Genomic DNA, 20,715 nt, shown 5'->3' on the forward strand with positions numbered 1-20,715 from the left:
ACGGTCAAGATCGAAGTGTTCGTTTTTGCGGATGTGAGGTAGAGGGTTTCAGGGCACAGTAGCGATTTGTGTGCTGTGGATTGATTGGTCGACTTACCGACAGATGGCAACTAGCCTGTTTGGGGATAGTTTCCCCATTGGGCCCGGATCAATATGATGACATAATCGATGTGTTGTGCCCCAGCCCTGGAGGTGTCGGGCAGGTGCCCACCTGGGTGCCCAGCGCTCACCGCCTTATTGCCGCTGACTCAGGTTTTGTTTACATGCAGGTGACGATCGTAGTTGCCCCGGTTGCTATGGCCGTGAGTGATGTGTACAAGGTTGCGTAGCTCTTCTCTCTCTCCAGACACCTCTCATCTCCACTTGCTTTCCTCTTATCAAGCTGATCTCCCGGTGATTTTCTCTCCTCCACCGAGTTCTGAGATTGTTAGCTTTTGCTTTGTTCTTCCAGCGTTTCCTCCCTTGTGTTGATATGCCTTGATGACCTTGCTTCTGTTTTTACTTTGAACGCATTCTACACATACTACATACATTCCATCCATATTGTCAATAACTCTCCGAGACATCTTGACAATCCATTCACGAAGACATCATGCCGTCCCCAGAGAAGGACGCCCCCCGTGACCGGGAATTGGTCCGGCATTCAATGACATACTCCGAGTCTAAAGTTCCAATGTAGGTTCCGCAACTAACGCGTCCTAATTCTCCCATGGGTGATTTTAAACAAATGCTAAAACGCGGTCTACGCAGGTGGGACAGTTCGGATCCCGAGCGTGCGCCTCCGCCGCTACCAATGAATCCTCGTTCGATGAGCCCAATGAGCCCTGCAACGAGGTCCAATGTTTCTCCCAACATTCAAGCAGTGGCCGCAAAATTTACAGAGAGACCCAGCGAACACGCACCGAGCTCTTACACAACAAATCCCATGCCACTCAAGTCTTCCTCTCCAGAGAGGTCGTTGGTGAAAGGCCAGCACCACAAGCGCATGCAGTCACTACAGCCTGAAGATACCCGACAAGATGCGCGCAGCGACTTCATGAATTACCTTGAGAACAGATCCCCAGAGCGCCCTCTTCGTGCAACGATTATTGAGGCGGCCAAGCCGCGCGATCCTACCAAGTCTATAAGCTCGCCAGCGCTCCGTCAAGACGCAGACAGGGAGACGAACTACTCTCTATCGAGTCGGTACTTATCCAAGCCAATATTGGGAGAAAGCACTCCCCCGTCAGCTACAATGTTAGCCCTGCAAAACATGCAGCTACCTTTAGAACCCGACCCTCCATCACCTTCCAAACCGCCAAAATTGATCGCTGCGCCGTTTGAGTCGCAACCTCACCCCACGAAGAATACGAGCATGGATTCCCTCTCAAATCAAATCCACAGTCTCACAGACATTGCAAGCAGCTTGCAGCGTGAGATGATGAATTTGAGCCGACGCAGCAAAGACAATGCCACCGACCTGGTTAGTCTCAAGGCGGCAACCAACGCACGCGATGAAGACATCCGCAAGAGTCTTAAGGATCTGTCTTCTCATCTTACAACCAAGTACCTGGACGCTGATGCTACAAGGTTTGATTTCAGCAATCTTTTCAAGGGTGGTGATGGGCCTAACCCCAAGGATCCGGATAGTCCCGTTTCGAAGAGGAGCTACTCTGTGCCTCGCATGCCTAGCCCCAATCCATTTGCGTTTGATCGGGACTCTTGCGTCTCACCTGCCCCGATTTCCGATGGCTCTGCAGCCCTCGCTTTGCTCGAAAAGGTATTGCGCGAGATGGCAACTAAGGAAGGTGAGGAAAGGCTCTTGGAGCTCGTTGAAGAAATCAGATCTCGACCCGCAGCTACCGCTTCGGACAAAGATGCCGATAACAAGGTGACTGTCATGCTCGAGGAGATCCTCAATCTCGTCAAAGAGGATCCTGCGAGCAAAGCCCTCGTCAGATCTTACGGCAGGGACGCCGATCTTGATAATATCCAACCTGGGAATGCATCCCCCGAACCGACACCATTTGGGTCAATGGGATCCGTGGTTCCTGAAACTGTACGTACACTAGACCTTTCCAACTCTGACAAGGGAGATGGCTCTTCAGCCAATCCGGATGAAGTTTTGGCAATTCTTAGAAGTGTCAAGAATAGCGTCGTCGAGGGAGGTGGAATGACCAACGGTGTGAAGTCTTTGGTACGCGAACTACGAGGTGAGGTTCTGGGCATGGGTCGAGAACTTGGTCGACGATTAGACGAGATCGAGGCTTCCCGTGCCAATGACGAGCCTGAGGAGCAGCCCAGAGCTGCCGGCCCAGAAGAAATTTCCGCCATCGTCAACCGCAGCCTGGACGACCTCAAAGAGCAGCTGGCTGCTACTATCAACGAGAGTCGACAGCAATCGTCCGACTTGTCCGAGTTTCGATCAACCATGAACAGTGCCGCAATCTACTCTGTTGTGAAAAAAGCCCTCGATGAGCTTGAACTTCCTCAACCTCAAGCCGAGTCACGAGGTGCTGAAATGGACAGAGAAGATATCCTCGAGACAGTTCGTGAAGCCTGGGAGACCTACAAGCCCGAAATCGAGTTTAATAACTTTGGCTTGGAACGAGACGAAATCCTCACATGCCTTGAAGAAGGGCTCAAGTCTTACCAGCCCCAGCACGAACAGGCAGTCACATACGACCAGGTTCTCGCAGCCGTCGAGGACGGCATGCAGAAGTTCATTCCTCCACAAATCGAGCATCCGCCAAGCATATCCCGGGACGAGATCATCTTGACCATTCGCGAATGCTTGGAGAAGCAGCCCGAGCCTGCCTCCAGATCCCTTGACGAGGAACACGTCGGCCATCTTCACTCAATGCGTGACGAGATTCTCGATGCTGTTTCAAAAGCCATGGCCAGTCATACGGAAGGTTCAAAGTCCTTGGACGAAGAACATGTCAATCACCTCTATTCGATCCGCGATGAAATTCTCGATGCAGTCACTGGGACGATGGCAGCCAACAACATGCAGCCAAAGTCTTTGGACGAGGATCACGTAAATCACCTCTACTCTGTTCGCGATGAGATCATTGAAGCCGTCACTGGGGCAGTCACAAGCCATGCCGCAGGTTCCAAATCTGTGGACGAAGACCACGCCACTCATCTGACTTCTCTCCGCGATGAAATCCTTCAAGCGGTTGCTGGAGCAATGGCTACGAACAGCACAGGCTCAAAGCAGTTGGATGAGGAACATGTCAATCACCTCTATTCGATCCGCGATGAAATTCTCGATGCGGTCACTGGGACGATGGCAGCCAACAGCATCCAGCCAAAGTCTTTGGACGAGGACCACGTCAATCATCTCTACTCTATCCGCGATGAGATCATCGAGGCTGTCACTGGAACAATGGCGAACTACAGCACCTCCAGGTCTTTGGATGAAGACAACGTCGGTCAACTAAATTCTATCCGGGACGAGATCCTCGGCGCATTGGCCGGCACTATGACACAAAGCACACTGAGCAAGGATTCATACGACTCTGGTCTTGGCCGTGATGAGATTGTCAGTGCTGTCTCCGATGGCCTCGAAGCCCATTTCACAGCAGCCAAAGAGATGAATGAGCCACGAATTTCCCGACATGATGTTATGAATGCAGTCAATGAAGCTTTTGACGCTCAACAATCAGCTCTTACTATTGCCCACACGAACATCTCTCGTGATGAAATCTTGAATGCCATTGCCGAGGGCATTGAAAGTTCAATGAATGCCCAGCAATCAGCCCTCAGTACCAACGTTCAGCAGACTGTCTCTCGTGAAGAGATTTTCAGCGCCATCGTCGATGCCATCGAGCACTCGCGATCTTCCATTGGCAATAATGGGGAGCCTAGTATTTCTCGAGACGAGATCCTCGGTGCCATTCTGGAGGGCATGCAGCACTCGTCAAACCACCAAGAACCGAATATCTCCAGAGATGAGATCTTGAACGCTATTGCTGACGGCATTGAGAACTCGAATAACTCTTCTTCACGTGCTCTCACATCGCCTGAGCAAGAGGGTGAGGATCAGCAGGCCAGCCTCTCCCGAGAGGAAATTTTCAATGCAATTGTCGAGGGCATTGAGCACTCTCATGCTTCGCTCGGCATAAATGGCCAGCCTAGTGTTTCCAAGGAGGATATCATAAGTGCTATTGCTGAGGGTATCGAAGCCTCGACAAGCAGCCAACAGGCAGCGCTCAGCACCAACGTCCAGGAGCCGTCCATCTCACGCGAGGAGATCTTGACTGCCATTGCAGAAGGCATTCAAAATGGCAACTCGATCACCCGGGAGATTGAGCTGAACCAGGACGACCTCATGGAGGCAATCACCTCCGGTCTCAACGAGGCCATCAGTACCGCAAATACCAATGTTGGTGGGGAGATGACGGAACGCCTTCACACTTTATTCGAAGGTATGAAGGAGGAATTTAAGCAGTACTCAGCCGCCGGTGGAAGAGACACTGAGCAAGTCCTCGATGCAATCAAGGATGGCCTCGATATCGTTCGCAAGGAGATTGAAACTTACGTGGTTACCGCTGCCGATCTTTCAGGCAAGGATGAAGTAATTGACACGGTGAAAGAAGGTTTCCGACTTCTTCAAGCCGATATGGAGAAGACCATTACGGATACATCTCTTCTGAATGCGCCGCGAGGCATTCCTGATACACCTGAGCTTCTGGATGCCATGGAAAAAGAGTTCGAGCACTTGCGGGGAACAATCACCACTCTTCTTCTACGCAATAATGCCACCGAAGACAAAGATGAGATCTTGGATGCCATTCGAGAAGCGGCTGATCGCCACAAAAATAACTCCGGCGATGACGTTGTCAACACCATCAAGCATGAATTCGAGAGTCTTCGTGAGCGCATGGAGATGAGTGTGGTTCGTGCCGAGCCTGGCGCCGAGAAAGACGAAATCATATCGGCACTCCGTGAACATTTTGACAACCTACGTGAAGAGACCTCGCTCAAAGACGGCAACGAAAATGATGTGGTCAACACCATCAAGCAGGAATTTGAGAGTCTTCGTGAGCGTATGGAAATGAGTGTGGTTCATTCGGAGCCCGGCACCGAAAGGGATGAAATCATTTCGGCACTCCGTGACCATTTCGACATCCTGCGTGAAGAGACCTCGCGTAGAGATGGTAACGAAAGCACGTTGTCCGCGACAAGTGAGCTACTCGATGCATTCACAGATGGTGTTGAATCGATCCGTGAGGATCTGAAGAAACTACTGGAGAAGCCAACTGAGTTTGACAGCTCCGAGATTCTCGATACCATCAAAGATGGTCTGGCAGACTTGAAACTTGAAATGGATTCCCTCCGTGGATCTAACAAAGAACTGGATGATGCCAGCACCGCCCGCGGCGGTGAACTCATGCTGGCAAATGAGCCCAGCCTCGGGCCTGACATTGACGGTCTGAAAGTGCTCATCACCCAGCTTCATGACAAGGTCGAGGCCATTGAAACTACTCCTCGTGCCGCAGAGGCTCCCGAGGATGCCCTCAAGCGCTCACACCTTGATGAAGTCCTTCTTGCGCTTCACGAAGTTCAGCTCGCCATGGGTGAGATGAGTGCTCAACAAAGTGCCGAGAACGACGGCCCAGCTCGAAAGCAAGACACTGAGATTCTCGAGCAGTTACTCTTGAGTACTAAGACCCAGATCGATGAGCTTGTCTTCCCTTCACCGGATCAGGTCGCCACTCCTGAGCATATCGGAGCTCTGGAGGCCATGATCCGAGAGGCCAAGGACTCGATTGCCGAGTTTTCCAGTCGCGTCGAAGCCGAAGCTCCCACAAAGTCTGAGATCGGCACTTTGGAGGGTCTCATCAAAGATGTCTGGGTTGTCCTAGATGAGATGAAGAGCCAAACCAAGGACGGCGAGGAAGGTGAAGATTCGGAGAAATTACTCAAATCTGATCTCCAAACTGTGGAAGCTATGATATTTGAGGTCAAGACTCAAGTCGACGAGCTTAAGCTTCCTGATGTGGATACTCTCCCCACCAAGACGGAGATTCAGGAGCTCTCGACACTTGTCTGCGATTTCCGAGAGAAGATGGAGGCCAATAACGAATTGACCGCCCAAGGTTTCGATGCCCGCAAGGTTGAGCACGGTGGTCTTGCCGAGAAAATCGACGAAGCCAAATTTGTGGTCGGCGAGCTTGGGGATGAACTCAAGAGCAAGCTTGACGGCAGCACCGAGGGTCTGACTGAGCTTAAACAGCTCCTCGAAGGACTAGCAATCACCGCAGAGAGCTTCACCACCGTTGATAACATCAAGGAACTCACCGACCTTATCAACCGAGAGTTCGAGCGTTCTCGGGGGAGGAAGATGCAGTCAAGGTCGAAAAGGAGGAGCGGGATGCTGCCACAATGGTCAAACACGATGAGACGCGTGCCGCAATCATCGTGGAGCTTGGGACAAAGATTGACGAAAAAATTTCCGAAGTCCTGGCTAAGTATGAAGATGCGCACACATCCCTCCACTCGAAGTTCTCAGAAACCGAAGAGAGAGATCTAGCACACACCGAATCTTTGACAAGTACAAGAAGTCTTGCCGAGGACATCAAGCTTGTCATCGGTGCTATGGGTGATAGTGTTAATGAGACCTGTGAGCGGTTAAGTGTGGACACGAAAGCTCTCATGGAACAAGTCGACCAATCCCGCCAGCAAATGGAGAACATGCACAACGATGTGAGATCGCACCAAGAGCAATCTCAAGCCGAAAACGAAAGGGCCGCGGCTGCCACTGATCGAGTGGAGAGCAAGCTCCTTGAATTCCACCCTCGTATTCTGGAATCTGTGCAGGAGATATTGGCAATCGTCAGCCAGCACTACGATCACTCCCAGAAGTCAGCAGAGGATTTCAAGTCGGAACTGTCAGCATTGCCTTCAAATATCCCAGCAATGCTACCTGCGCTGCCTCCACCAGAATCAGACCGTGCACTCGCCATTGAGGATACCCCGCTACACAGCAAAATCGACGATCTTTTGGAACATGCCAAGAACAACAAGGTCCACGAAGTTCTGAGCACTCTGCTTGATCACTCGAAAAATGACCAACTCCACGAGAAGCTTGATCGCGCTCTGGATCAAGGGTCAGGTCCGAATGATCAAATATACGAGAAGCTCAATGAGCTGCTAGATCACGCCACTAATGGGAGTGGTCCTGTCCATGAGAAACTGGACGCATTGCTCAGCCGTCCTCCGAATCCGCCGGAATCAGATCATTCTGTTACCCAGATGACGAAGCTGGATGAGATGCACAGGGAAATCATGGAAAACTCCCGCAGAATGAATGAGATGTTCGCTGCCCAGTCAGTGCTGGTCGCTGAAGATACCGAGCGAAAGCGACGCGAGGCTGAGGAGGCTGCGGTCGCCCTTGAACGCAGAGTTTCGCAGCGTGAGCAAGTGGAAGCGGAGCTTGTTGGTCTGCATGAAGAAAAGGATTCTATGCTGAACATGATTCATCGCCTAAGAGCAGAGAAAGAAGACATGATCAAGCAAAACAACAAGCTCAGCAAGGATCTTTCCGGTCTTGAAACGGCCCTAGAGATACGCCACGAAGAGATGCGACAGATGGAGGATCGCGCGGATAGCCTTGAAAAACGCATTCTGGAGGGTGTACTCGACCATGCTCGTACCGTCCTTCTCGGCCGATCCAATAGCTTGCAGGCCATGAACCTGAAGAGGAACCGCAGCACCCGGAGTATCCGTTCCTCGCGCACAGGTGCCCGCAGTCCTAGTGTGGCGAGCACTGCCAGCACTGCCAAAGAGCCCAAGGACAGTCGCAGTCTGCTTGGCAGTGGTGTCGGGATGGCTTTGAAAAGAATGCCGACCTCGCTTCATGCTGGCACAGTCGCTGTCCAGCCCAACATCGGAAAGGAACGTCGGATTCTTAGCTTAAGTCACGTCACAGGCAACCGCGGTGTGGACCGACAGGTGAGTGCTAAATCTGGCATCACGAACTTGAAGCGCAGCCACTCTGTCAAATCAAACTCTCTTCGCAAGACTTCTTGGGCTGGCCCAACTTCTGTTACCGACAAAGAGAACCAGCCATTCCACGAAGAGGACGAGCTTGCGAGTGATGCAGAAGATGCTGGCCCACAGCGCAAGACCAGTTACGCGAAAAGTAACGCTCCTACCGACCGTAAGACGAGCTACGCACAATCCGACCTTGGCACTGAAACCGAACACAACTATGCCCCAAGCAACGCTGGTACTGACCGGCGAACAAGCTACGCCGCAAGCAATGCAGGCACAGAGCGCAAGACAAGCTACTCCGGCAGCATTGTCGACAGTGAGATTACAGATGCCACGGGTCAGCGCCGTGTTAGCGGAGTGAGCTCCACAAACTCATACAGTGTGGCGGAGAGCTCAATCGCTGAGCAGGACCACGAGGACCACCATGATGATATTTCTATCGATGGTTCCGAGTCAGAAGATGATGCGCAGACAGCACGAGAGGATGCAGAGCATTCTGGGCATGAGCACCAGAATGATGATCATGAAATGTCCCGCCAGATTAGGGAGGCCAATGAGGCTGCAGAAGCCGAAGTGCTCAAGCTATTGGCTCCCTCTAGCGACAGCGGACTTGGCACTGATGTTGCGGTTTGATCGAAATGTTTTGTTTTGGATGGAGTTGGGTGCTTGCACCATTGATGTTTTCTTTCTTTTTCATATACCACTCTTGTTTTGCTTCTGTGCTTGGATGACTTGGATGACTTTCGTTTGTGATCATAAATGTGTATTGTTTAATGATGATTATCTTTTTATTCTCCCAGAACACTCTCATGTGATGTAGTTAGTTAGATTGTAAATATAACTACATGTAGATCTAACTATGTGGTTAAGGTCACCGGATTGTTCACGAGGATTTTTTTTCAATCACAAGTCATATTTTAGCTGCTTTGAATCTTCTCTTGGAATGACTAGTCCTTGTAGATCTCATGTTTCTTTTCTATCACCTGTTACCTATGTACAAGTCGACAAGGCTGACCCGACAAATAAGGCAGGTGATCATGTGACCCCCAACAAATCATTGCTGCCTCAGGCGATGCCGAGGCCAGCTTCACCTGGTCACCTTCTCACTACTCTATTTTCGCATGGAGATACATATTTCTCCCTATTAATAGTTCTTCGGGTTTTCTTTGTTTCCTTTTCCTTTTCCTTTTCCTTTTCCCTTTCCCCCTCTCCATGATAGACGGGATAGGGTGCCCTCTTAACTGCAGATAGATCTACGTTCCGACCTCCGAACCCCAAAGAGCTTTCCCCCACATCGGGTGATCACAGCTGGTTGAGGGGAAATCCCACGATGTTGGACCCCTTCCCACCGCCTCCGGAATGGCTACGGAGCTTCGCAGAGCCCTATGCCGTCCGGCTGAGCAGCCCAACGCTTGCCGACCATATCCACGAGGTTATCGCAGCGTTCGCCTTCTACCTGTTCATCCATGCAGTTCTCTCGCCTTGGCTCTCGTCAATCCTCTTTGCTCAGTCTTACAACAAGCTCACTCCCCGGACGAAGCTGAACTGGGATATCCATGTTGTGTCTTTTGTTCAGAGCATTGTCATTAATGCTGCCGCCCTGTTGGTCATGTACTACGACGAGGAGCGCAGCTCCATGACCTCCGGTGAGCGGGTCTTCGGATATACAGGCGCCTGTGGTCTCATTCAAGCTTTGGCCGTGGGATACTTTGTATATGACCTGATTGTCAGCATTGTGCATGTGCGCATGTTTGGCATTGGCATGCTTTTCCATGCTGTCAGCGCCTTGTGGGTGTTTAGTCTAGGCTTTGTAAGTTGCCTCTCATCTGCCTGATATAGATACATTCAGTATCAAGAAGATCATCGCCATTTATGCATTTTTCTTTCTTAAATTTGAGACACATCTAACATAGTTTCCGCAGAGACCATTCCTAAACTACTTCGCCCCGACCTTCATCCTCTATGAGCTCTCCAGCCCATTCCTCAATATCCACTGGTTCCTCGACAAAGTCAACATGACCGGCAGCCGCGCCCAATGGTACAACGGCATGGCCTTGCTCTTCAGCTTCTTCGCCTGCCGCCTCGTCTGGGGCACCTGGCAAACCGTCGTGGTGTACGGGGACATGTGGAATGCGCTTCAGCACACATGGTCCGCAGCTGCAGCCCCGCTCTCTGAACCCGTGAGCGTCAACGCAAATGTCTTCTACCCAGCCCGCGACGGTAGCTTGTGTGTCAACGAAGCCTGCGCGCGCGCCAACGCCGAGATCACCAAGTTCAAGGAGTACACCGCGGGAGGTGTACCAACGTGGCTGGTCGTGACCTACGTCGGATCGAACTTGATCTTGAACTTCTTGAACTTTTTCTGGTTCTCCAAGATGGTCGAGACTGTTCTCAAGCGCTTCCGCACTCCGGCTGATGCTGCTGGTGAGAAGAAGGGGAAGAAAGAGTCTATTAGTGCAGAGAAGGCGGCTGCCCAGCTCAAGGAGGATATTGTGCATGATGTTATCCTCGAGGCAGCTTCCCAGCTGGAGCAGGAGGAGTCCGCCATCCTGCAGGGTGACCTTTCCTCGTTGCGGGAACATATCTCCTCGGGTGTGGACTCGGGTTTCGGGGAGGAATTGCGGAAACGGAGTGCAGAGCTTGTCGCGAAGATTCCTTTGCCTGGTGCTTGATGTTTGGATGGGAGTTTAGATTATTATTATAATCTATGTATCTTTTGAGGGCTGCTAAGTTTTCTCCTCTCTTTTGTCCATTGTTGCTTTATGATTGATTGAGGTGTTTGTCAATCCTCTCCATGTTGCTTTCTCTTGAAGTTCTGTGGGCTAGCTTCCGTGCACATTGTTTTTGTTGACCTCCTGGTCCAACCTCTTTTATACTGGTGTAGAGATAAAGCGCCTGGTGCAATAGCTCACACAATTATTAAAACAAATCCGGAATCATATTGCATTGTATCAGATTCTTAAAATATGGATTTCAAAACAATTCAATCCTGCCTGTCATACCTTGGCTACACCAGTCCGAACACCACACAAGCGCCCTATATCAGATAGAAAAAAAAGGAATACATCAACCCATCTCCATTGCGTAATGATTGGCGGTGTGAAGATGCGAGTTAAAACAGAAAGACAAACTGAAAAACCTACCGAGCAGCCGCAGCTTCAGGTTTAGCCAGCATGTACCGCACAGCTTCCTTGGCAACCTCGGAGTCCCAGGGGCCATCAACGCCGCCATAACGGAACTCAGGTCCGCTACCATCCTCACCACCTCCACGGGTAGCTTCGCCCATGATAGTCTCGAGGTCGCGGCGCTGAGAGCTGATCCAGCGACGAACAAAATTGGCCGGATCCTTGCTCAGAGCAGTGTAGAATGAGTGGCGGGCACGGGAGTGTGTCAGGGCCTGGACAATCAACGCAACTTGGTCATCAAGCGAGGAGATCTGGCGTAGGCCACTTGTGTACGCCGGGTTCTGAGTGAGAGCCATCATCTTGGTGCGCAGCGGGTCTTCAACTGCGACCTGGATATCGTAGATGGTCGGCGTTGGGTCGCCGTGGAACTCTTCGTCGACGCGAATGGTGTAGGGAAGCTTGATTGGTTCCATTGGGCTGGTGTGAGGACCGACGCTTTCAGGGATCTGGGGGAAGAACATTTGTTCCCGGCCAAAGATCTATAGAAATTGTTAGCGGGTTTTACAATCATATATTCAAAGCACATACCGAGCGTAGACGGTGATCACAGCGCACTTGTCGCTTCTCCTCGTCTTCCTGCAATTCCATGGCTCGGATGTAATCCCAGATTCCGAGAACAATTCCACTCCGGGTCTCCTCTTCGACATCCAGAACCTCGGCCAACTCCTTGCTCAACTTGTATCTCTCTGGAATTTCGTCCCGGACAAGGCTGATGGTGACATTCAGATTGTCCTGCGAGGCTCGGGAGAACTGTAGACTATCAAATTCGGCACTCGGGGGCGCTGGTGTGTTGGAGAGTGTGTTTGGTTTAGACCAGTTAACCGGCTTAACCTCCTCGGGGATTGCCGAGACGGGTTTGTCAAAGTCGATAGTAATAGCCTTGAAGAAATTCGAGAAGCGCTGGGACTGGCTCTTGGATTCAGATTTCTTTGCCTTATCCTCCTCAGCTCCGTCGTGGTCCATCGCATCTTCATCTTTCTCGTCCTCATCGGGAACCGTAGGGTCGGTTTCATCGTCTAGCAGACGTCCTTCGATGCGCACTTTGTAGCGACCGGAGCCCGGGTTGTTGCCCGGGCCTTGCCATGGCTGGTTTTCGACAGTATTAGAGATCCAGATGCGCATGGTCCGATACTTCTTGACGGTCTTGTTGATGGAGTCTTGGATATCCAGCCTCTTCCGCACAACAGCGGCATCCAATCGCTTTTCCAAGTCGCGGAGGTTTTTATATTGCTGAACACCCTCGCCGATGATCACGTCTTCAATGCCATCGGGGAGGTTCCTGTCGGTCGGCTTGCGGCTGCGCCGAAGGGCAGCATCATTCGGGTGGGGCATGGGACGTGAGGCCATGTACTGTTGGGCAACAGCGTGCTGTGGCATCGGAACAGGCATTGCGCCACCTATAAAGATTTAAGATTAAAGCCGAGATGAATGGGTGGAGACCGATGAAAGGAGACGTACCTGGCCCTGGGGGGCGACGGGGCGCGGCTGGAGATCGCTGTGCATTTGGGGGCATGGCCCGAGCATAATGTTGCTGCATTGGAGCTTGCATTGTGGAGAAATTAAGCACCGAAATGGTGGTGGAAGGATGACGGATGGGGGGAAAAGATGCGAGATGGAGATGCGAGGTCGCGATTCTTTTCCCGTCGCGCTTTACCCTTTTCGGACGATCGCGAACAACACAGTCGAGAGGGCAAGACTCATTGTTCTAAATGGATTTTGCAGTTGATATTCCATGAATAACTAGAAGCTAAATACCAAGATGTACTCTACATGTTTAATACTAATTACGTGCAATACCAATAGGTATTGAGTGTGATCGTGCATTGTCTCGATTATTTCCTATCAAGTCATCGTCTCAACTGCATTGAACATATCCCATCTTTTCTATTCCAGAAGAGACGCCTGGTTAGTATACAGACCTTCCACCACATTGCCGAGCTTTTCAATTGTCTCCAGTGCAGCATCGTAAGCCTGATCCCGTTCTGTCTCATCGTACACAATCAGACAAGCCGAGCCCTGGTCCAATACACCGATGATCACCTTGTCCAAGATCATTTGAGACAGCTTCCTTTCCACCTGCTGTGTATCCAAACCCACCATCTTCGCAATGTGGTCCAGCTCGACCCGGCTGAAGGGCTCAATGACCTTGATCAAGTTCTGTTCCAGCATGGCATCGTAAAGACGACGGAGGTGGTTTCGGATGAATACATCGCTGCCCAGTTCGTATCTGTAATCCGAAAGGGCCTTCTCGTATTCCTCCAGAGACCGGTTGGCGTGGGCCCGTGCCACGGCCTTCATTGCCTCCAGGCGTGGACTGGCATACTTTTGTGCTTGTTTCGAGCCTTGCAGCTGTGTGACATCATCCACCAGGTTCAGCATGATCTTGCACAGAAGCATGTACTGCAATGTCGCAGTGGCCAGATCGCCCTCATCGAGCGAGCTGTACCCCTCAAGTGCCTCAATGAAATAGGAGTATGAAGTGGTGAAGTCCTTGTCTTCGGCGTGTAGCATGCCGCTCTGCATATCCAGACTGGCCTGCAGGTTCGGTGGCGTGTAAACGGAGGCGGCCGACGTCCGTGCTGCAGTCAAAGCAGCGCGTGCCTTGGCCTGGTTGCCCAGAGCGTGATAGACACGCGACTCAAGCAGTTGTACTTCCACCAGCATAAGCTTATCATCCAAGCGCTTCAGCTCACGGAGAAGAGAGTTGATAAGAGTGAGCGCATCGTAATAGGATTGCTTCTGCATATAGATGGCAACGAGTCGGGCTTGGAGGGCCTGGCGAAGGAACGATCGCCGCTCGGCAATAGCCCATTCTATGCATGATTGGATGACGTTGCCTTGGAGTTCGAGTGTGTTGGGGATTTCGCTAATCAGGTCCAGAAGTTGGCGGACTAAACAATAATCAGAGTTAGCCGGTTTCTATAAATGTGGTTTAGCGCACAACTTACCCAGCTTGGCCGTCTTCGCTTTGGCAAATGACGAGAAGGTGTCACGGCTGGTCTTGATGAGGTCCGCGATCTCCTGTGGCTTCTTCGCATCCCGATGCAACTCGCTCAACCCAATCAAGGCATGCTCATAGTCTCGTGAGGAGGCCTCTGTAGATCCGGGGCCCTCTGATAGGATCTTCTGGTAACTGGTCGCTGCTTTCGAGGGATCCTCCTTCACCAGATCTCGGACTTCTTGGATCCGTGGCGAGACCTTGGATGACATGATAAGAGACGGTAAATGGCAAGCGAGCGAGATGGGGAATTAAAGAAAAGGAGAACAATAGAAGATGGTGGTTTGAAGAGAGGTTGATGACCAGGTCGAATGGGGAGCTCGAAGCTGGCGGCAGCTCATCGTCCTCTCACCGCCCGCTTGGCAAATCAAACAGAAAAAAAGTTCCATCTTGGCATTTTTCTTTTCCTCTCTACATCGTTTTCACAACAGCACCATGGTGAGTGTTTTTCCTTGAAATTTTGTTTCTTGGATAGCCATGCTAATGAATTATAGAAAATCAAAGCACTTTCCCGCTCCACGGCGTCGCAGCAGGCCCCCGGGTCCGCTGTCGTTCGCCAGTCGCGGAATCTCGACCCGACTCAGCATCCCTTTGAGCGGGCTCGTGAATACACTCGAGCTCTGAATGCGATCAAGATGGAGCGCATGTTTGCTGCTCCGTTCCTAGCCCAAATGGGCAACGGACACGTTGACGGTGTTTATTCTATGGCAAAGGATCCCGGCTCGCTTGAACGCTTTGCAAGTGGCAGTGGTGATGGTGTGGTTAAGGTGTGGGATCTGACGACGCAGGGCGAGGTTTGGAATACCCAAGGCCATGAAAACATGGTCAAGGGTCTGTGCTGGACGCCGGAGCGAAAGCTTCTGTCATGCGCGAGTGACAAGACGATTAAATTATGGGATCCTTACAACTCATCATCTGAGGCCCCACCGATGGCAACCTATCTCGGAAATAGTGCCTTCACCAGTGTCACGCATCACCGAACCCTCCCTACTTTTGCTGCCGCTTCTGGTGTCATTTCTATCTATGACCTTTCCCGGCCTTCCTCCACACCATCGCAAACTCTGCACTGGCCGACTAGCGTTGATACCATCACATCTGTTGCGTTTAACCAGACTGAGACTTCTATCCTGGCTTCGACGGCCATGGATCGCTCAGTCATCATGTACGACCTGCGTACTTCCCAGCCGGTGCACAAGACGACATTGAGACTGGCATCTAACGCAATTTCTTGGAACCCAATGGAAGCGTTCAACTTTGCCGTGGCAAATGAGGACCACAACGCCTACATCTTCGATATGAGAAAGATGGACCGTGCTCTCAATGTCCTGAAGGACCATGTGGCTGCTGTTATGGATGTTGATTTCAGCCCCACGGGTGAAGAGCTGGTCACTGCCTCATACGATCGGACAATCCGCCTATGGAACAGATCAACTGGTCACTCGCGTGACATTTACCACACAAAGCGGATGCAACGTGTCTTCTCGGCAACATTCACGCCTGACAACAAATATGTCTTGACGGGATCGGACGATGGCAATGTTCGTCTCTGGCGTGCCAAGGCATCGGACCGCAGTGGAGTCAAGACTGCCCGTCAACGTTCCAAGCTGGAGTACGATCAAGCTCTGATAAAGCGGTACTCACACATGCCCCAAATCCGCCGCATCAAGCGCCAGCGTCATGTGCCCAAGCCTATCAAGAAGGCTGGTGAAATCAAGCGCGAGGAGCTCAATGCTATTAAGAGGCGTGAGGAGAATGTGCGCAAGCATACTAAGAAGACCAACCTGGCGCCGAGAACCCATGAGCGTGAGAAGATGATTCTGGCCAGCGAGCAATAAATCGATCCACTCGATTTATCAATTTTCATCGACCAGGCTCGGCCGCAAAACTTGCAATCGAAACTATGGTTGAATGGGGAATATGTTCAATGAAGCAGATCGTTCTGCTTTATAATACATCTTGGTTGGACTCATACAAGGGTCCTTTTTCATGATTCATGCCAATATACACCGCTCAGCTCCATTAGAGCCACCTATCAATCTGTCTTCCCAGATGCCTGCCGGCTTTGAGTCACAGCAGCATCTATTCCACTCAGATATCTCGCAATCCGCTGCACCGTAGCGGGTAGCACGGCATACCAATTCACGAGCTTTGCGTAAACAGGCAATCTGATCACACCACCTCGACCGCTATCAATCGCTGCCACCATCTCTCGGGCAACTTCGACCGGTTCCAGGACTGGTGCAAAGAAATGGTTCGGTGCGCGCACCCAGTCGAACAACGGCGTCGACATCTGCCCAAATTCCACTAGCAATGTCTTGATCAACGGGTTACCCCGAATTTCTGCTTCTATCGTCCGGTGCAGCGCGCTAAGTCCGGCTTTGCTTGCTGCGTAGTCTGACAGTCCCGCAGCACTCAGCTGGGCCAGCACGGAGCTAACTGTGACAAGGGTTCCTCCATTCTCTGCTGCGATGATCCCAGGCAAGAAGACTTGGTACAGATGGAAAGCCGCCAGGAGATTAGTGCGGATCGTCTTTTCGAATGCGTCCGCTGGCAGATCAAGTAGCGAGAGGCCATTGATCCTGGCCGCGGCACAGTTGATAACGATCGTCGGTGTTCCTAGCTGCAAAAACATTTAGCGAATCAGACCCCAATTGAAGCAAGCCATAGCGCGCTATAAAAACAACTTATCCAATGATTTAAATCACTAGAACCGTAGTAATATTAGGACGATATGGGCCCGAAGGTCACAGGACGAAACCAAAGGCGAAAAAGCAAAACCTACCTCTTGCAAAATCCTCTCCCTCGCGACCTCCAACCCGCTTCTCTCCGCGACATCACACGTAATATACAAAACGCCCTCCCCAAAGACCTCATCGCGGCTGTCTTCCGAAACAACCTTAATGTCCAGCACAGCGACACTCGCCCCGCGCATGCTATACATCTGCGCAATCAACAGGCCCAGCCCACTCGCCCCGCCGGTGACGAGCACGACCTCATGCTCGAAATCGACTGTGCGTGGGGCTCCGTAGGCAGCGCGCTGGTTGACAATCCGCGCGATGAAGATGATTGTGAGAGCCGTTGCATAGCTCACGGCGAGGATCCAGGCTGGGTCTGTTGATGGTGTTACCTGGGCGCGCAGGCAGAGGACAAAAATCCAGGCTATGAAAGGGTTGAGGAGGGATTTGGAGAGGATGCTTATTAGAGTGTCGATTGTCAGGAGGTTGGTTTGTGGATTGGTTAAGCCGGGGGTTGGGTGGGGTGGTTTGGCTGTTGTTTTTAGGAACTGGGGGTTTGAGGATGACATTGCAATGTCTGCTTTGGCAATGGTTCTGGCTCCTGGAGATATGCCAGAGATGTGCAGTGAGAACACCTCGGCAAATTCGAGGCACGTTTGGTTTTGCGGGGCTGATAAGATAAGACGATCTACAGGATCAGCTCGTGCTACTTGGGCACTTCGAAGGTTCCAAGGTCGGGCTTAGATGACCGTTGTTTTACAATATCCCAGCTATTTCACTGTCATTTAAGCCAGTTTTTGATGTCTGTCTGGTAGCAAGAAAAAGAAGAAAACACAAGTGTCTAAAAACTCAAGTATACGGAGTATTGACCTAGATATGTATGTATTCATTCAAGCTGAATTTGTCCATAACATTCACTGCCCTATAAACAAAACTGGAAACTTTCAACCCCTTCATGACCAACAAAGTTATTGGTACCTAAGGAGTATATCTTAAGACGCTCAGTACCCATCTTCCATAACAGCTCACAACAGGAATAGAAGTGGAACCCTAAAGAGACAAAGTGCCTTCAGAAAAATTTTCAGACAATAGAGAGCTATCTCCGTGAAAGTGTTCCAAAAATTGGCTCGAAAAGACGGTGTTCAGCTCCAAATAATCAATGCAGACACCCCAGGAAGGACAGTCTGTATCCGTAGGAGTGTCTATGGCTAGATGACCCAGCCCTGTTACCTCCACCGACATGCTTCGCTCCACAACCTACCCTGAGCTACCCACAGAGACATCTGAAGCTGAACAAGGGACCACGATGTGCAATGTGGGCCCGGAGTGTTGAGGAGAGAAGAAAGAAGAAGAGAGAGAAACTGGGAGGAGAGGGGTATTTATACCTTCCCAGTGGCTTAAGGCGACGGGGAACTGGGGTAGGTGATGATTTTTGACTCAAAAGGGAAGGCACCTGGTTGGGAAGGTACTACTAGAGTTATGATGCTCATGAGTACAAACATATCTGATTATCCCGAACCACGCAAAATTGGCGACATGATCTATTCATTCTGGCAGTGGCTATTTTTGCAATTATTTCTCGAGACCGGTTGAGGTTCTACTGGTTTTCTGGTTTATTGTTATCTGAGAGAGTAATAGCACCTATACTGCTGCCCCCAGACCAGTCAATCAAGGCCAGACAAAGTATGACAACCCCTATCAATGAAGAAACAAGAGATTGGAATAGAAAAAGCCCCAGAAAAAGATTGATCGATTGAGGTATCGTCAAGTATCTATATCATTTGAAGGTGAAAACATGAAGAAGCAAGAAACCACACAGAACCTGTAGAACTCCACGCCATAAGGACGAAATTGTTGTAGCTGAAGACATGAGGAAAGACATAAAACATTAAAAAAGTAAGTCAGATGCACGAAGCCCATTTGATCATATCAAGCATCCCTATTTTCCCCTATTCTTGAAGAAAAAAGACCAGCGTAAATCCACGAAACTCCCCCCATGATTGCGTTAGACAATGCATCCCCCCAATTTAAACAAGAACAAGATCGCAGATCAATCACCACTGCTTGCGCTGACCTAGCGGGGAATAAGGCTTCTTATTCCGAGCCTCCTTAGCTGAGCCTCGGATAGAATGACTGAAGGTAAGGCAATTCTTATCCTCAGCCATAATGTGGAGATCCCTTGGGGTCGACGGCACCTGAAAGCCCTGACCAGCTTCGGGGTAAGCGCGGTAATCTCCAGGGTCATAATCGGATTCATGCTGGGATTCAACGTGTGACGACTGAGACGCAGATGGAGTGGGTGATTGTAGTCGAGATTGGGAGTATGATGACTCGTCGTCGGTGAGCAAGTCAGAGTTCGAGGAAGCGAAAGAGGCCTTGCGAGCACGTGTAGCTGCAGGCGCAGCTTGAGATGTAAATCTACGCGCGGCCCTGGAAGGGGTCTGCGAAGTCGTTGTGGTAGAAGCCTGGGGAGCAGTTGTGGAAGCATGCGCGTGAGAAATTCCGGCGGAAATCTGGTCCATAGTAATGCCACCAAGAGCCGCTGCGGAAGCGGGGTTGGGAACAGCATCGGAGACCATTGTAGCAAAGACTTTATCGGCGTCCAAGGCAGTAGCTTCAGGAGCTGTGGTAACATAAGCCTTGCCGATCCGTTGGGTCGAATCCATAGCATTAGCGTTCTCAGACGGGGGTTCCAGATTTTCCCAATCAAGTAAGGTAGAACGATCGTTTTTCTTTGGCGTAAGGTTGGAAGGTCGATGGTTGTGTGGTGTCGCAGAGGGTGACAGAGTGAAATCAGTCCCGGGCTGCATGTCGGGGGGAAACATAGGAACCGACGGCCACTCGTTTGAGACTTTCACTACAAGCTGGACTAGCGAATCATGCGAAAGAGATGATAGATACGCCCGTCGTTCTTCTTCTGAATAATAATTTCCACCAATTTGAGATTCAGGCCCAGGCTGCTTCTTCGGGCGTCCGACTTTTTTCACTTTCGTTGCACCATTCTTTCGAGATTTGGTCTGGGCTGTCTGACGTTGCTCAGGTTTACACTTGATGCAAAACCAATTCATCTCCGGGATTTCGATAACCTCATTATCAATGTTCGGACTGTGACATTTCTGATGCCACGGAGCATCACATGAGTCACATAGAACAATCAAATTGTTCGAGGGGCTGTGTCCTCGGTAGCAGCCGGTGCAAACTATATTCACCTGGCGGTTCAGACGCTTCCGCTTTTTTGCTGCCGCTTTGACAGGTGGCCCTTTTGTTGTCACAGGCTCGACTTCTCGAACAGCTGGCTGAGTAACACGACGGCCAGATCGAGTTCGATTTGAAGCTAGGGCAGCGCTGGCATCTTGCAGACTCGTTTCCGTAGCCCCGGCTGTTGTCCAAACTGCCTCTTCCTGAGGCGGTGCCGGTGATCCCCAACTTCCCCAGGGCATACTGTCAGCCATTAGCTCCGGGTAATATGGTAGTGGTTGGATCGCCTCGGAGACGCCTTCATGGTCAAATATGTTGCCCTCATGGATGTTTTGGGGGCGCCCCGGGTTGATATCGGGGGCGGGGAGGTCCATGAATGCCGATGAGACCCTCATGGTGAGTTCCCTTGCGAATAAGTGTTTCAAAAAAAGCACTGGGCAAGATTCTCTTGGAAAACTAGTTGAGCCTTGGGGTGAAAGAAGAGAACAAAGCAAGAGGTGATAGCGAGGTAAAAATGCACTATTTGTGTTCTTCTAGGGCAGTGCGAGTCTTTCAGCCTGATGCAAATCACAATAGACAGTATTTCTGTTTGCTGAGCGGGCAGTCAAACATAGTT

At 50.9% G+C, this 20,715-nt stretch overlaps 7 protein-coding genes across 7 annotated transcripts; 3 read left to right on the forward strand and 4 right to left on the reverse strand.

Moving 5' to 3' along the window:
* Positions 1 to 579: 579 nt before the first annotated feature.
* N7471_004248 (uncharacterized protein) lies at positions 580 to 8,616 on the forward strand (the record flags this gene model as incomplete). Its single annotated transcript, XM_057276967.1, has 3 exons — positions 580 to 675; positions 751 to 6,314; positions 6,338 to 8,616. Exons 1-3 carry the CDS (start codon positions 593 to 595, stop codon positions 8,614 to 8,616), a joined length of 7,926 nt encoding a protein of 2,641 aa, XP_057136577.1. The 5' UTR covers positions 580 to 592.
* Positions 8,617 to 9,313: 697 nt separating this feature from the next.
* N7471_004249 (TLC domain-containing protein) lies at positions 9,314 to 10,655 on the forward strand (the record flags this gene model as incomplete). Its single annotated transcript, XM_057276968.1, has 2 exons — positions 9,314 to 9,793; positions 9,906 to 10,655. 2 exons carry the CDS (start codon positions 9,314 to 9,316, stop codon positions 10,653 to 10,655), a joined length of 1,230 nt encoding a protein of 409 aa, XP_057136578.1.
* Positions 10,656 to 11,122: 467 nt separating this feature from the next.
* Positions 11,123 to 12,717, reverse strand: N7471_004250 (SWIB/MDM2 domain-containing protein; the record flags this gene model as incomplete). Its single annotated transcript, XM_057276969.1, has 3 exons — positions 11,123 to 11,647; positions 11,697 to 12,565; positions 12,627 to 12,717. 3 exons carry the CDS (start codon positions 12,715 to 12,717, stop codon positions 11,123 to 11,125), a joined length of 1,485 nt encoding a protein of 494 aa, XP_057136579.1.
* Positions 12,718 to 13,052: 335 nt separating this feature from the next.
* On the reverse strand, positions 13,053 to 14,378 carry N7471_004251 (proteasome regulatory particle lid subunit RPN6; the record flags this gene model as incomplete). The annotated part of the gene is made up of 2 exons (XM_057276970.1): positions 13,053 to 14,059; positions 14,117 to 14,378. 2 exons carry the CDS (start codon positions 14,376 to 14,378, stop codon positions 13,053 to 13,055), a joined length of 1,269 nt encoding a protein of 422 aa, XP_057136580.1.
* A 223-nt stretch (positions 14,379 to 14,601) lies between these two features.
* On the forward strand, positions 14,602 to 16,001 carry N7471_004252 (rRNA-processing protein SOF1; the record flags this gene model as incomplete). The annotated part of the gene is made up of 2 exons (XM_057276971.1): positions 14,602 to 14,604; positions 14,661 to 16,001. The coding sequence occupies 2 exons, from the start codon at positions 14,602 to 14,604 to the stop codon at positions 15,999 to 16,001; spliced, it is 1,344 nt and encodes a 447-aa protein (XP_057136581.1).
* Positions 16,002 to 16,198: 197 nt separating this feature from the next.
* Positions 16,199 to 17,470, reverse strand: N7471_004253 (uncharacterized protein; the record flags this gene model as incomplete). The annotated part of the gene is made up of 2 exons (XM_057276972.1): positions 16,199 to 16,786; positions 16,949 to 17,470. The coding sequence occupies 2 exons, from the start codon at positions 17,468 to 17,470 to the stop codon at positions 16,199 to 16,201; spliced, it is 1,110 nt and encodes a 369-aa protein (XP_057136582.1).
* Positions 17,471 to 18,955: 1,485 nt separating this feature from the next.
* N7471_004254 (phf1/phf2 family PHD finger domain-containing protein) lies at positions 18,956 to 20,494 on the reverse strand (the record flags this gene model as incomplete). The annotated part of the gene is made up of 1 exon (XM_057276973.1): positions 18,956 to 20,494. The coding sequence occupies one exon, from the start codon at positions 20,492 to 20,494 to the stop codon at positions 18,956 to 18,958; it is 1,539 nt and encodes a 512-aa protein (XP_057136583.1).
* Between the last annotated feature and the right edge of the window lie 221 nt (positions 20,495 to 20,715).

Source organism: Penicillium samsonianum (assembly GCF_028829775.1).
Source record: "Penicillium samsonianum strain IBT 33392 chromosome Unknown utg000003l_segment0_segment0, whole genome shotgun sequence".
Lineage (NCBI taxonomy): Eukaryota > Fungi > Ascomycota > Eurotiomycetes > Eurotiales > Aspergillaceae > Penicillium > Penicillium samsonianum.